The sequence below is a fragment of the Oxyura jamaicensis genome, chromosome 8, assembly GCF_011077185.1.
Source record: "Oxyura jamaicensis isolate SHBP4307 breed ruddy duck chromosome 8, BPBGC_Ojam_1.0, whole genome shotgun sequence".
Taxonomy (NCBI): Eukaryota; Metazoa; Chordata; class Aves; order Anseriformes; family Anatidae; genus Oxyura; species Oxyura jamaicensis.
The window spans coordinates 877,876-893,626 of record NC_048900.1 but is presented as its reverse complement, the minus strand read 5'-3'; the positions used below and the strand labels follow the sequence as shown (position 1 = coordinate 893,626).

The following is a 15,751-nucleotide window of genomic DNA, read 5'->3' as shown; positions in this document are numbered from 1 at the left end:
GGACCAGAACTTTATTGCCAGAGTGGATCAGGACACTTGGTGTCAAAATGCTTTTATGTCTCAAGAAGTAACAAACTAAGGAGAAGTACAAATTTTCTTTGTACTCAATTCCTACATCAGTAGGGAATGAAAACAAGTCTTTGGTTCATCAATGTACTACTCACTATCATTTACTGTATCAAAACACATTTCTTTCCTTTCTGAATTAATTAGTTGTAACCTCTTCCTCCCTCCAAATTTTTCATGCCTCTAAGTAATTTTCAGTTTCTCTCTGGTTACTATAGAGTATTATAGAAACAGCAACAGTCTCCAACATAACATTATCCATATAAAAGCTAATGAAATTCATCTCTGTTCATTTCCCCCAACATAGATCTTTGATGCATGGGTCTTTGAGTAGTTACTCGGACTACTGCTTTGATCCAAGCAAATTATAACTTTGCTCAGTTATTCAACTAATTTTGTTTTCCAAGACATAATTCATTCATAAAGCCACTTTTCTTCTTCTTCATGTTTTTCCATCATTTGCAGGATTCCTTCTCCTTAAAAAAACGTTATAACAATATATGCCACATTAGGTCTGACACTTTCAACAGGAATACGACGAAACCAGCATCCCCAAAATGAAGTACTGTCTTTTTAGACAGTCTATCTTTCTGTCTTGCATTATAATGTTTTACATTTCATAATCTGCATGAAGCACCATAAGGAGAAAACTGGTAAGATCTTTGAAAGATACTGTTTGTTTGGGGATTTTCTATAATCAAAGTTTTTCTGTTATAATGGTTCCAGAAGAGTTAAGTAATTCAACACTTCTACTTTGGGCACAATTAATTTCAGACCTGAAAAAACAACAGGACACATCTCTTAGGCTAAGTGGTATTCTTATGACTCTCTGCATAGCAGAAAACAAATTAATCTAGAACCCATGCTAGAAATTATGCTGGTACAGAATAACAGGAGATCACATTCTAAGAAGCAGTAGTAACCTTTCAATGATGTATACCTCTACATTTATTTATTTGTTGTTAGAAACAACAAGCCAAATAAACGTTGATTTGCATCTTATGATGCAAAGTTTCCTGTAAGTCAAAAACATCATCTGTGTATTATGTCCCCAGCAAATATAACTTCGGAAAGTTTACCAAGATAAAGTTAAAACTCTGAAAATAAAAGATGCGTTTATTTGTCAGTCGTGTTTTTCTTCTAACAGATGGGTAATGTTTCATAATAAAAAAAAATGTTTGCATTGAATGTATTAAGATTAATTATTAATAAGGAAGCAAGTATATTTTCATAAGGCTAGAGCTTCAGGACTCAGTTGCAAAATTAACAGCTCAGTTTGCACAGTGGTTGAAGTTAAAATATGTTTAAAACTAAGTTCAGGGCAGCTGTTAACGGTGTTGTATTACTCACAATGCCACACTGGCATTATCCATTCAGAACTGCCTATATTACAGAGTAACTGTACAATTTACTCTACTATGACATTACTTCCAATAAGCAACGCTGTATGCAGCAATTATAGAAGGAAGGAAAATACGACATTACAAAAGAACTCTGCTGAATATATATCTTTTCCATGAACATAAATTTAAGACAGTTCTGTCTCTAATAGGGCTGGGCACTTTTTCTGATCTGCTTGATCAGCACATTGTTGTGGCATGAAGTTCAATAGGACATGAACTCCACTGACCGAGTAAGCTCCCCAAAGAATCAGCACGATAAAAATGTCTTCCAAAATCAGGCACGCTATCTTTCAGAAGCTGCAACAGAATTTTTTTGTTTACTCATACAAAAGGCAAAAATGAAGTGGCAGAGGAAAGTACTTTCCCTACTACCCTTCTTTTAATTCATAAACCACATGTACATTTGGAATATAAAGTTCCCAAGGGCGACTAAAGCAAAAGCTCCAAAACCCTCTAGCAACACACAAAAGTCCAGGACACAGTGTGTGCTAAGGCTCCACTCCTGCTGATGAGACCAAGGACCAGAACCGCAAACGGGAACTCATTACCCAGGATTCATCCCAGACAGTTTGCACTGGGTATAGTACTTCCAAATATCCCATTCAAGAGGCTATCCACAAGAAATACTAGAGCGGAAGAAGACTGCAGCTGTTATGTATGTTGCACTGAAATACAGACAAACAGTCACTTTCTTGTACACCAGCGCTAGCAACACAGCACTTTTTGTATGGGGAGAAACACCCCTTTCAAATCGTTTAGGTTTCTTCTTCTTCTATTTTCTCCCTTCCAAATGAAGAAGATATTTCATTAATTTTCAAGTTGGCATTATTAACATCCCCATGACCAACACTGCAAATTCCTCAAAATACCATTCTATATATATATTTCCCAAGTAATACTGCAACACGCTTGGAGGAAGTAAAGTAATACTGATCTCCTGCACAACGTGCCAAGTAAGCAGAGTTTGCTTAGGAAGTGCTGATAAGCAAGAACTGCTTAACAGAAAACCTATTTGAGTTCACACTTACTTACCCAAATGACAATCTAAAATTATAAAGAGAATAAAAGGGAAGAATGTCATTTATTTATTTTTACCATGTTAGAAAAACTTGCCTTTTCTCTATTTTAAACAGAAATATAACTCTACAGATTGTGACCAAGAGTAGGGACAAAGACTGGGGCAAAGTTCAAATGCTTTTATAAAAAGAAAGGCTTTTTGGATTTTTGATCCTGCAAGCTCTGTTTCAGAATGGGAAATAATTATATTTCTAGCTCAATGAGGAATGATTTTTCTCAGCTGGAACCTATTTTCTATCATCAGACTTGCCAAATAAAGCATCATCCAGCTGATCTGTATGTGGTTTCTGTAGGAAAAAGCCTATCTATAAGTGCACTTTTTACAGTCACTCTGCAAATCTGATTCATATCCGATAAGTGTTAGTACATTTGAGACATTCAGATGAGAACACAGTAGAGATATCACAAACATCTGAATTCCTCTTAAAATAATGCAGAAATGTCAATGTTGAGCAATAGACATGCTCTTGGTGTACAAAGAAATAGAAACGCATACTTGAACCCAAGATTCTCCAGTTCCCAAACTGTTATCTCCAAGACAGCAAACCTCTAGAGTACATCTCCACATGACACATTTATCTAAAGTGGCTGCACACATATAACGATGGCTTTTGTTTTGTGACCATGTTCATTTTGAGTTTGTTTAAATACTGCAGCCCAATGCATATACACTAATCCCAGAACATTCTGAAATGTTTCAAAGCTTTTAGCAGAAGGAACCTCTTGCATAGGCGTTGTAGATGAAGCTGACCACAGTTCACTGGAACCAGCCAGCTCAGATAAGTAAGATGAAAGCAGACATTTCCTGAAAATATCTTGAAAGCATTCCATTAGACTGTACCAGGGGTATACACTAAAAACAGCAAGTGCCCATGCTTGTATAGCAACCAGTCTTCCCACTGCTTTCTCCGTTCTTTCTTGACTACTGTATGCGTTAACTATTATCTGCTTCAATTTGTTATCTTGCAAAGTTCTTTGGGGGGAGAAAGATAGAATTTCTGTATTCTAGTTCACATTTCAAAGTCATTACTATAATGTAAAATTACGCTTAACATGCTAAGAAGGACTACAACAGGAAGACACAGGAATCTACTACTGCCAACTGGCAAATAAATAAGAAATTTGTTCTAGAGATCATTTTTAAAGAGTTACCACTCCATAGCAGGTATGAATGCAATTATTTGAACGTAACTCTCTGGCTGTCGAAGTATACTCTAGGAAAGTCGATACAGCATTGCTGAATGTGCTGGTCACAAAGACAGTAGTGCCTCAGGCTAGATTTTCAACAGAGGCTCAGACTGGCTGTTCATATTTTATACCATAGTTTGATTGAATAAATCCAGCTGTTCACTAGAAAGAAGAAATGCACCACTGTTGGGCTCTCCATCACTTTATAGTTTTAGAAAGCCACACTGTCTAGTTTCAGGTACTTTCCTTTAGAACAATTTATTGGATGCCCAGATTTTTTTAATAGTCAATAGACTCAAGGGTGTGTAAGTACTTAGAATAATTTTTGAAGGCCAGCAGATTCTAAAGGGAGCCCAGGTCTTATTTAAGCACCAGAATTAGGGTGTTGTTACTATCCTACACGTGGTATCCTACAAAGATTTAATCCACACGCTCTTAATGAAAAGAGGATACCACTATCATAACACAATACCAAGTATTAAGCAGTGATAACGCTTTAAGTCGATACCATTGTAATGATAAGTGATTCTGCTCAGTAGCATACCACAAAAAGTGTCAGGGCACTATGAAATTGCACCGTGAAGTTAAGTACACTGTATGAGTCCTCGGCTATATATGAGAAGGAAGTGGTGAGCCACAATATCAATGCACAGAACAGGGTGCAAGTCCAACAGTTGCTACCTGAAACAAAACAACTCTGCCCCCTTCCAAACAAACAAAAATACTTGAGGTCTTCATAGTTTCTCTTGATTTATACCCTGAAATCCCATGCTCACTCTGCCTTTTTTGGTGTGTGTTCTCAAACATTCTGCACCACAGGGTATGTGTAATATGGTCTTTTGTCCTGATGGAAAGAGGAAGTATTACCTTCTTTCAGGGTCTTGCTTATTTACTCCACTGTTTAGTGTTAGGAGTAGAATTGCCATCCCATGTCTGAGAGGTGAAGACGTGAACACATGTCCTGCAAAGGTTCTCTTCATCAGCTACAGATGCTAGTAAAGAGGCACTCTGACTCAGGCCCCATATACCTCCTCAATCTAAGTGACAGCACATCTGCTGCAACATGCATCATCATTCAGTGTAGCGACGGGGAGGCTGCAGAGGATTTAACAGATTATAATCCTTTTTATGAGCACCATCAGTAAGATAGGGTTGATTCCCTAGCAGACTATAGGAGGTGACAAAGGGCCACAATCTGAAGATCTGTTTGTGAGGAGCTTGGCCGGGTTTCTGGAAAAAGTACTCAGTAGCATTTCTCCTAACACTTCTATCTTCCACTATATCCTCAAGTTTGATTATTATTTCCAAGTCATGAAGCATGTTGCATTCTTTCCAGAAAGGTCAAAACTGGACATTTAATTTTCTTAGAGAAACCTAACACTCATTCTGCCCCATCTACATTTATCCCATGGTCTCTCCTAAGAGGAGGCCAAGAGAAGTTGTTCGAAGTCTGAAGATTATATGACTTTGCAAGAACCTTGCAATAAGTTGAAATCAAATGCAGTTTTATTTGTGATTTAACTAGAATAGTATTAGAAATTTAACTAGAATAATATTCAAGGTAAAATCCACTCTACTTCGGGATCAAATACAACCCATTTGTTTAGGGGTGGGCCCTTAGAAAGCCAAGGTAAAACAAGACTTGGTTCCCTGCTTCTGCTACCAAGACTGCCTGTTACTTGTAGAACATTTTAAAACAATTGTAAAACAATCTTTAGGTATGTAAACATTTAGAGCTCATCATCTGCAGCAGAGACCAGCAACATATTTTAACTTCTTAGCAAAAGAATCACAATTTCCTTAAATGTACAGAAACTACTTGAAAAATTCATAAGATCTGTTTCACAAATTACTAATTCAACCATAAGAATATATAGTAAAAATGACAAAAGATTTGTTCTTATAGTTGATAAAATATTTATGCCAAGGCATTCAAGTAAAGTTACTTTCTGTGTTCTGATTTAATGAATCATTTGAGCAGTATCTGGCTGGGTGACACAGATGTAAGGCTTGCTGAAGCCTACTCTAATGCCTACTGGTACAGCCTTCCTTCGGACAGTAAAGCCAGAACAATGTGTCAGACTGAAGTAATATCAAAGAAAGTAAGTGCAGTACTGGGGACGCTCTGAGGTTGGCCCACAACACTTCTTGACCTTTGAATGTCTGTAAGTACTTCTGTGTCCTACTCGCTCCAGTGACCCAGGAAACCCAGAAGCAGCAGCAGCAGCACGGTAATAAACAGTCTCTGAAATAAGATTTCTGCAATCTTGTAATTCAAGCTGAAAGACATACAAGGCTTGCTTGATGGTTTAACCCTACTGAAAGGCAGGGCCTGACACTATGTGAAACCACCAGTTATTTCTTAAAAGGTGAGCTCATGTTAAATGTTTAATATGAATTTCTGAAATAACTGTTTTATACACTGCAGAGTTTATATCTTTAACCTCAGAAAGGTACATTAATTTGGAAAATAGAAATTAAGGAACATATTTGAAGCATATGACTATAGCTTTTGTAATTCATGCCTGAGCATACAAGTTTACTGAAATACACTATAATAAAAACAAAATTCCAGTTAGTAAAACCCTTGGAAAGCATTTAACCCTTGGAAAGCAAGTAGAACAAAGCTGAGGAGGACTTTAGGCACTTCAGTATCATAATCTTAAGCAATAAAACTAATCCACATGAAATAAAATACTGTGTCCTGACATTGCTTTCAGGAAGTCAGAGCTGCTTAAAAAGCTTTCCCCTGCCAAACAAATTTGCTAGATTATTTAAATAAACACAAGCAGAAGCACACCATATCTTTATGGAAGTAATTTGACTTTAATTATGAAAGTGAAATCTTTTAAGAAATTAGAAGTAAAATGAGAAAGTATAACAATAACACTGCATCCAAATAACGCGTGTCATTATATCCTACTGTCAGACAAGGGAAGAAAGTCTGGCATTATTGAATAGAAGCAAGTAAAGTACCCTCTTCCTTCCTCCCACCATTCTTCTTTAAAAATACATACATACATATATATATTTAAATAACATTAAGCTTGTCCACTGTTAACTTGTTGTTCCAGATAATTCATTTCATTTGCATAAAAGAATATTTCTGTTGATTCCCCCAGTCAATTACAAGAAATATTTTCTCTCTTTTATCTGAAAATTAAATCTCATCATAACAGGCCAGTTAAGATAGCTGCATGTAAGAATATTTGACATTAAAGGGTACTTACACAGATAACAGAACGATAGCAATTAGAGTCCATTCAGGCATTTTGTGAATAATGTTTCTGTTTGTTAACCTGTAATAATTAAAAAAAAAAAAAATCAGCACATTTCAAAGTGAAAGTAAACAGATTTTAATTGCTGAATTAGAAGTCTACCATTAAAAGACGTGGTATGCAGAGTTACGATGTGGAAATTACAGCTCTATCTGAGCAAGTCACCAACTTTCAGGGATCTGTTTCTTCATATCCTGTAACAAAGGATTTGTACAAGTCCCAGTATCTGTCTTTGTTTCACGTGAAAGCTGGATGGGGAAGACTGAACAGAAGCTAATTCTTTGAATTCACAATTTTGGCTGCTGTGAGGTCTCAACTGTCCCTGACACCGAAAGGGACATGCTCAGGAAACACGCGTACACTTTCTGCGAAGATGGGCCTTCCTACACTGTTTCCCCTGTTAGTTTCAGATCCAGATTTGCTATAAAAGCTAGTGTTGCGGAAATAGACTGGATTTTAAGATACTGGGGTACAGTACTCTGATGATCCTTGTTATTAACATGAAAATCTAGAATTCTAACTTATGCAATGGGAGCCAGGGCAGATAAAAGAGCAAGAAAAGGTGTGAATCAAGAACCACACAGATGCTCAACAAGACCACTGCATTTTATACCCACTGACTCACATGGTTTAATTCCATAGTAAGACATTTTCCTTAACTCAAATGTTAATTTGACTTAAAACAATTAATGTGTCAATTGTTACGGCTGAATTTAGGCATGTGTTTGAGAAGAGAATTTTATGGAAAAGTCACAGCTCAAAAAGAAGCTGTGGCTATGTAGGCATCCAGAAAAAGCTAGCAGCATTAATTTTATTCAGACAGGTGCTACCATATAGCAGAAATACTGACGGGTAAATGCCTCAATATGTTTGCTTCCTTCTTACTCTCTGCTTCCCCTCTCTGTAGACTTGCATAAATTCAGACACATGAAGAAGCTGCCCTGTCATTAACACAGGTCTATAGGCCCTGGTGAAGCCGGGAGGCTGCTAAAAGGTCTGGGAGTAAACCACTTTCCTAAAAGTTCGTATTTCACCTGCTCCATCAGGGGCTGTTAACCAGTGTTCATTATGAGAGGGTTGAGAACATCACCCACTGCAGAGGTAGGAGAATAGCTTTCTATAACATGTTCAAGGTTCAGTTTAGGAAAAGAGACGTTGTTTTAGACATTTCAAAGGAAGACGTGATTCCTTGAAGTTTTAAATAAACTGTGGCAGCTGGCAGAAATACATGCTTTGAGAAGTCACAGATGGAAAACTAAGTGGCAGCATTAGCTGTAAAAGTTGGCAGCCTAGCCATAAGGGCTTTATCACCAGATCCCTTACCAGCTCTGACAATTTTATCACAGTATTACCAACTAAACATCATCATGGTAGCAAGACAGATGCTCATGACACAGCTTATGTTAGCTCCAAAAATAATAATAATAATAATTTAAAAAATAATAATAAAACATTAACTGTGCCTCTAGTTCCTTACTAGGACACAGTGTAGGCACATCCCTTCTCCTGGTGGTGTACAATAAATTCAGCTTCAGGAGCAGACCAGAATGCTACTGTGCTCAAGGGATCCCAAAGCACAGCAATGACCATGAAGATCATTTAGACATTTAGGTTTCTAGAGTAGGAACTTAAGTCTTTTTTTTTTCTTCTTACTCCAAACACGAGCTATAAAATGAAATACCTCACAACAAATTAAATTCCAGGGTATTCTTCCCTCAGTAAAATTTTTAAAATTATTTTTAATCTCTTTGGGAAGATATGCAGTTACCAAAGGGAAAAAAAAAAAAAAAAAAAAAAAAAACCTTCAAAGGTGGAAAAACAGACGTGCTCATACTTGCCATTGTTAAAATTCAACTTTTTTTTTAGAAAAATCTACCCAGTTATATTCAAAATAATCATTAAAAATAGTTATGAAGGTGTTTTAAAGGATCATTTCCCTTTTTTCAGAAATATATTCAAAAATATTTTTAAGAGTAGTAATGAACAAAGCAATATTATCCTGTTTTCCTTCTCAAATCTCCAAGTCTTCCAACCAAAGTAAGATTTTGAAGCAATGTTTACTCAAATAGTACCTTAACTGCCCTAGTTTTGTTAAATGATGAAAGGAAAAGCAGTGTATTATACTACATGTATAGGAACCATCATGCCAAACTAGAACCAATAATTTTGGTAAATACAGATGATTTTTGCTATTAAAAGATGCATGTTTACCAGTTGTTATTTGAAATAGCTAATGGAAGTAGCTGGCAACAAAGCTGTTTCATTTTTCAGGTTATAGGAAAAGAAACAAAGCAAAGGCTGAAGGTCTTGACTCAATACTGATGACAGTGATAAACACTACCAAGAAATGCCTGATGGAATCATCTTGACAGGCAATTCATATGTAACATTCCAGTTAATCTGCTATGGTAAGACACAATGGAAGAGACAGATCCAAATCACCAGGGAAAACTCTGTCAAAGAGAGAAAGCAGCTTTATTTCAATGCTCTACAAGGAGTTATTATTGATTAGAGTACAGGAAGGTGTCACTCTTTACACAAACTGAGAGATGCAGTTATTTGTGTCAATTAACTCTTATTCAATGGTAGTATTGATTGGCAAGGTCTCAACACTAGTCATTGCCATCAATATGCTATTTCTGAAGGAGGTAGTCCTAAGACAGATAACCAGCAGCATGTGGCAGTACAGAACTGCTGATGTACCTCTGTCACCAGACTGGATGAAGTGAGGCTTCCACAACCCTTCAGTATAACACCTGTCCTGAAGCTCCTGTGCAACTGAAAAAAAAAAAAAAAAAAGTGCACACACACACACAAAAACAAACAAACAAAAACCATTTTAGGCAGATCAGACTAGAGCTGGAAACCTACAGGTGTGAACCCTTAAATAATACAGAGCAGAGGAAGGGCAGTCACTTTCAAGAACAAGATGTGTGTCAACACCAAGGCCTCTGAAGAGTAAAGCTTTCAGAAAACAGGAAAGTGTAAGTCCTCTCTAAAAATGGTTCATTAATTCTTTGTCTTGCCTCTGGCCAAAATTGTTACTTCAGAACAATCCTTGAAAGATGGGGGAAAAAGGTCACTAGATTTCTGTCATACACATACTATGGAAATGTTAAAACACTACAAAAGTCTGGGTATATGATTTGGGTTTTGCAATGGAATGTTTTCTGTTAGAGTTTGGCTAAATTTTCCCACACCTAGCCAAAGAAAGATAACAATATACAACTTTCCAGAAGAGAACGTTTCTACTTTCTTATGGTTTGTAGTAATGGATAGGTAAGCCAAGAATCCTGGACGCTCCCAGATAGCTGTGTGGGTTGCTTAACTGGTAGTTTATGGGTGTTGTCTTTCGCCCCTGCACAGCTTGTTGGAAGAAGATGCTGGACTTAACTGCTTCCCTCATCCATTAGGCAGCAGGACCCACAAAGCAGTTCTAATGCTGTATGAACCAAAGTGGTAGAAATTGATAAATAAAGGACTAAAAAGTAAGACTAAAAAGAATTCCATTTCAAATCTCCTCCCAGTACCTGACTGGAGCCCAGCCTGCAAAGAAAGTCAACTCTGATACAGAAGCTTTGGGAGTATGGGGGAGTCCAAGGTTGAAGTAAGCAGTAAATGAAAAAGTAAACCCAAAAATGACACAAAAAGAGCACACAAGTTGGTCCTACTTCTTTTCCTTTAGTTGGCTTCCCATTCAATTTCTGTCAGCTGCTGATTTTGCTAGCAGAACTCCATTAGCAACAATGGCCTGATCTGTTACCAGTACTTGCTGTGGCAGCAAATTTAAGCACATCCAGGAAAGCCCTATGCTAGAATTTGGACAAGTACTTCAAGAAACTCTCAGCAGTGCAGGTGCTAAACACCTCAGCAGGATTACCTTTTCTGAGACTTCTAGGAAACAATTTGATAACAGGAACACAGTCCAACAGGAAATGGCAGATAGAAAAAAAGATTATTGTGCAGAGTAATTAACATCTTCCCCCCTCCCCCAATCAGGTCCACAACATCAGATATTACGAAAAAGATGCAGGGGAAAAAAAAAAAAAAAAAACAACAACAACAACAACAACAAAACCACTGGTTAACATAAAATAATCTTTGCTAAATGTATTTTATTTATAACCATTTATAAACTAATCCTGAGTATTCTTTCCTTATTTGTTGATACAATTGAACTTTGTTGCAAGGTAAACTCAGCATCTTTGCAAAGAAAGCAGCCTTTTCACTCGCACATCTATGTTCCTAGATGTAGGAATATGTTATTAATGTCAGTTCAAGAATCTGACCTCCTAGTTTGTCCATTTGCCTGTTCTGTAAGACAGACTTCATGGATGAGGATGTTAAAGTTGTAACTTTAGAGAAGCTCAGCTACCTATAATTTTTCAAAAGCTTGCACTGATATGGGCAAAGTTGTAATTTAACTAACCCAGGTTAGCACAGGCAAATATGAAACAAACATAATCTATGCTTCAAGCTTCAGCTAGAAAAATTTAAACATAAAAACCAGCTCTCCTCTACCCCCTTAAAAAGAGCAGCATATTTCCATGCTGAAGTATGATGATCATGAGCAAAAATGGCCTGTTATTTTAAGTTTAAATTTTCTTTAAAATAAACCCATTTAATTTATATCTGCTGCTTTAGAAACAGCTCTGCACTAATTACTCTGACTGATCAAGATTTAACACAAGTTAGCTCAAGTTTAACACAGAATAAATACTCTAGATGTGTTAACAAGCACTGTTACATCCCATCCTGTCTGGCTGTAATGGTGTGCTGCACTGGCACTTCAGCCATGGAAACCCATAATCTGCTGTGCTGAAGAGAAAAGGTCGTTGACCGGCTGGTACTTCCATATTTCCACAGAAAACCCTGACTACAATGAAGTATTGCTGAGTTGAAACTCAGAATCTAAAATTCCACTTAATAAAGGGTAATAAGCAAAAGCCTATTAGTGAATATAAACTAGATAACATGCACTCATTATACATATTTTAAAAGCTAAAATACTGTCTTGTAAACAAGACAAACCCTGTAATAGAAAATCATGAACACAACTTTAAGAAACAGCTATATCACTGGCATTGTGAGAGTTCATTGTCAATAACAAGCTCCATAAAATGAATTAAAATATTTACAACCATAAGATACAGCAGAAATTCTATTTTTAATATACAACATTAAGCTTTAAAAAATAAAATCAATCACACATTCACAAACATAATAAGTTAGCCTCAATTTCTATATAAATAGCTAATTTTGTCTTGATCTTTTAACAAAGTGCCCTTACACACTCTGGAGAATTATTTGACATCTCAGTTTTCGTAACAAAAGCTTACAGGCACTGTGGGACTCTGTTTGGGAAGAGCTCTAACCATTCTAAAATGTCTCCTGAGATCCCTCTAGTGCGTTTCCCAGCAGTGGTGATTGAATAAAATGTTGCCCAAAGGAGGCTGAACTGCAAGTGTTCCTTTAAAAACCAATGGAGCTGAAAATTGTTGTTGCTTAGTTCACCACATGCTCTTTTACCCTTCTTCAGCTAAGCTCTCCTACTGCCATGTGTTTTATCTCCTTCCCTCTTCAGCAAGTTCTTCAGCGTGAAACATCTCTAGTATGAAAAGCAAGGAAAAGCACCAGCATTTATCAGGGCTGCCTCCATAGTCATTAAGCATTTAAACCATATTAACAAAGAAAGTAACTTTTGAATTTCTACACCCTACAAACAAATATCAGTCAAAAAAAAAATCTCAGAATCCCTGCTAATACATTCAACTTAAAATCAGAGAGAGCACTCATTAAGTAAATTTATATTTAAGTATAGAAATAGGGATTCAAACCTATGCCTTCTTCTAGACAGCTAGCTTTTTTTTTTTCCAGTTTTGTCAGCAGACTCTTCTGTATATAAGTGCAACAACGAGAAAGGACTCAAAGGTTTTATTACTTATTTCCTGTATTTTCATATTATTTTACCATCAGCAACAATAACACTCCAATTATTGTGAGATGTACATAAAGGCACATACAAATTCTTGAGTAGTGCTCACAATTGTTGTCAGCCACCCTCCTCCCAAAAAGATGAATTTCTAAGCAATTTGTCTGGAATCTTCACAGCAGAAGAACCCCAAGAACTTCCTACCATTCCCTTCAACTTACTCCTTAACAAAAGAGACTGAAAAATCAACTCATTCAGCGTTACCTGAAGGATCAGAAATAGATCTGTGGAGAATTAAGAAATAGCAAATTATTGCTATATTAGCCAGGTCTCACACTTCCACTAAGATGTATTAACAATAACATTTTTGGATCAAAACCCAAATTAATTAGATTTGGTTCCAACCTGTAAATCCACACGTTTTTAAGTGTATATCTATGTTTTTAGAAGGCTATTTTGAATTCAAGGCTCTTTTGCTATAAACTGCTTTTGAAACCTGATATTCAGACCACATTATCTTTGAATAGGAAAAATAATTTGAAATATAAATTCTGCTCTTGAGAACCTCCAGGTAACCTTTATCCTTTTAATGTAAGCATACAAAAAGTAGACTGAAAAAGACCAAACATAGTTTTTTCCAGTTCTATCACTACTAAGCATTTAGACTGCAGAGCAAGAAAAATGCACAAAGGTTTAAGATACAAAGACCTTATTCAAAGAACCAATACATATACAGTATATAGATGCTGCTCCAGTATAACCAAAAATATCTTTCACAGTTTAGATATTGTTAAAATAAAATCACAATTAAATGACTGCAATTGCCAATTCAAGTTCAAACACTAGGAACTCTTAAATAAGAGATCATGCGCAGAATCACCAGAAAGGAAAAGGAAATGATTATCTTCCATGGTAAAAAAAAAAAATCCAACATATATAGAGATCTGTGTTTTTGTGGCGTTTTTCCAGATATCAGATAAATCATGAGGAATTAGGTGGAGTTGCGTTTCTGTTCACCAAAGCCTAGATTTCTTGTTGCAAATACCACAAGAATGAGCTTTGGTAATTTCACATGTAAACATCATGCAGTTTACTGAGGGGTGGCAATAGAGTTCCAAGAGTGATAGCATACACAGAATTAATAACTCTTGTTGCTCCTTCTCCTGACAATGCTTTAAGATGCAGGACATGATCTAGGTCTAAGATATAGGAGTTTGGCCCAAAGAAAACCTAAAAATGTTCAGAGAAGTTACCACAATTCTTATTTCCCTCTTTCCTTTAGTCCCAGTGTTTCCAAATACCCACTTCAGTGCTTCTAATTGTGGTGACGGAGCATGCCCTAGGTCTACTTCCCCTTGAAATGGGCAAGACAGCTCAAGCTGGGCCTTCTTCCCATCTGTAGAAGTTAGTGGTAACAATTATTAATCACATTAAAACCAGTCAGCCCAGCTACAGGGAGCCAGAGCAAAAGGAAGTGACAGATCTCAGAAACTCACGCTTAATAGGAGGCGATGAGGTAGCAGAACCTTTAAAAGACTCACCACCGTCCTCCAGAGACCACTGGCCTAGTTTTTAAAAATCTGCAAATACTCCTGGTGACCCAGCCACTGTCAGGAGCAAGGAAGGGCTTGTTAGTCCACAGGGAACGTGGCATTACCTACACGAACACACAGCCAGAAAAGGGAAAAATCTGTAGGGGGATCCTCTCTGCGCCCAAATCACAAATCATTCAACAGGATATTTAATTAATCAACCAAGAATAATCTCTAAGTAAAGACCAATACTTACTGAAAAGTTTTCACAAGATTTTTTAGCTCAGTGTAAACATCCCCTAGAGTAATCTGAAGAGGGCCCAAAACTGCAGGTAATCTAGAAGGCAAAAGACACTGGTTAATATATGTTTTCCTCTGATTTTATTTTTTTCCTCAAGTTTCTGATTTCTTCTCTACCAGAGCTCATTGAAGGAAATACAAAAAAAAAAAAAAGGGTTATTTTTGTGCAATAGATCTGGCATGATGTTTGTATTTCATATTTCTCTCGGTGGTGTTTGGGCAATACCTTCACTTTAAAACAGCTTGCTTGTAACAAGTTCAGTGTGAAAGTGAAGTAGAGATTAACTGTATTTTACATACTCTGTTAACTTCCATATCAGTTCTGATATGATGTTCTTGTAAAAAAAAAAAAAAGTTTTATGTTATGAGGATTACAATTCCAGGCCTCATAAATGCTTTAAATGTTTATATTTACATGGTTGAAAAATAACAGTACAAAAGGAAAACTGCATGCATAAATGAGGTTCACACAGGGAATCCATCTGCTAACTGCAGACTCTTACACTACATAAAGAGGATACAGCACTCCATTGTAAGCCTGCTAACTAGAACCACGATGTTAGCAGGCAATCAGAAAATTTCAAACACAGACTGCCTCTCTACTTGACTGCATGTAAAACTTGATATAGCACACCACAAAACACACACACAGTTTAACTAGGTCTCCGTATCCACAAGTGCTGGAAATAACGTGTATTCTTCACATTTCAGAGGTGGATTTAAGATGAAACTTTTGCCTCTATTTTCTTGTTTAATAGTTAATATCCTCTTGCATTTGAATATTTACATTTATATGTGCATGTAGTGCATTGATATTGCTGGAAGAATCAAGATTTCTATTTGCCTCTATATCACCGTGTGTTTTACAAGAACTCTGCTGTGCATGTTCATATTCCCACTGGCTTCATCTGAACATACCAGGAAATAAATGCTTTACCACAATGAAAATTACATGTAGTACATACATAAATTACA

The 15,751-nt window shown here is 36.6% G+C and overlaps 1 protein-coding gene across 5 annotated transcripts in view; it reads right to left on the bottom strand.

Annotated features, from left to right (window-relative positions):
- RPAP2 (RNA polymerase II associated protein 2) overlaps positions 1-15,751 on the bottom strand; it is a 37,194-nt gene that overhangs the window by 11,418 nt on the left and 10,025 nt on the right. For 2 of the 5 annotated variants that reach the window (XM_035332821.1, XM_035332822.1), the window contains exons 10-11: positions 14,733-14,813; positions 6,965-7,033 (exon numbers count right to left, since the gene is read on the bottom strand). In XM_035332821.1, coding sequence (XP_035188712.1) covers positions 6,965-7,033; positions 14,733-14,813 — 150 coding nt within the window. Of the gene's footprint in view, positions 1-6,964; positions 7,034-8,879; positions 9,791-14,485; positions 14,602-14,732; positions 14,814-15,751 lie in introns of those variants that run through there. The other 3 variants (XR_004752749.1, XR_004752750.1, XM_035332823.1) reach the window with 3 other exon arrangements.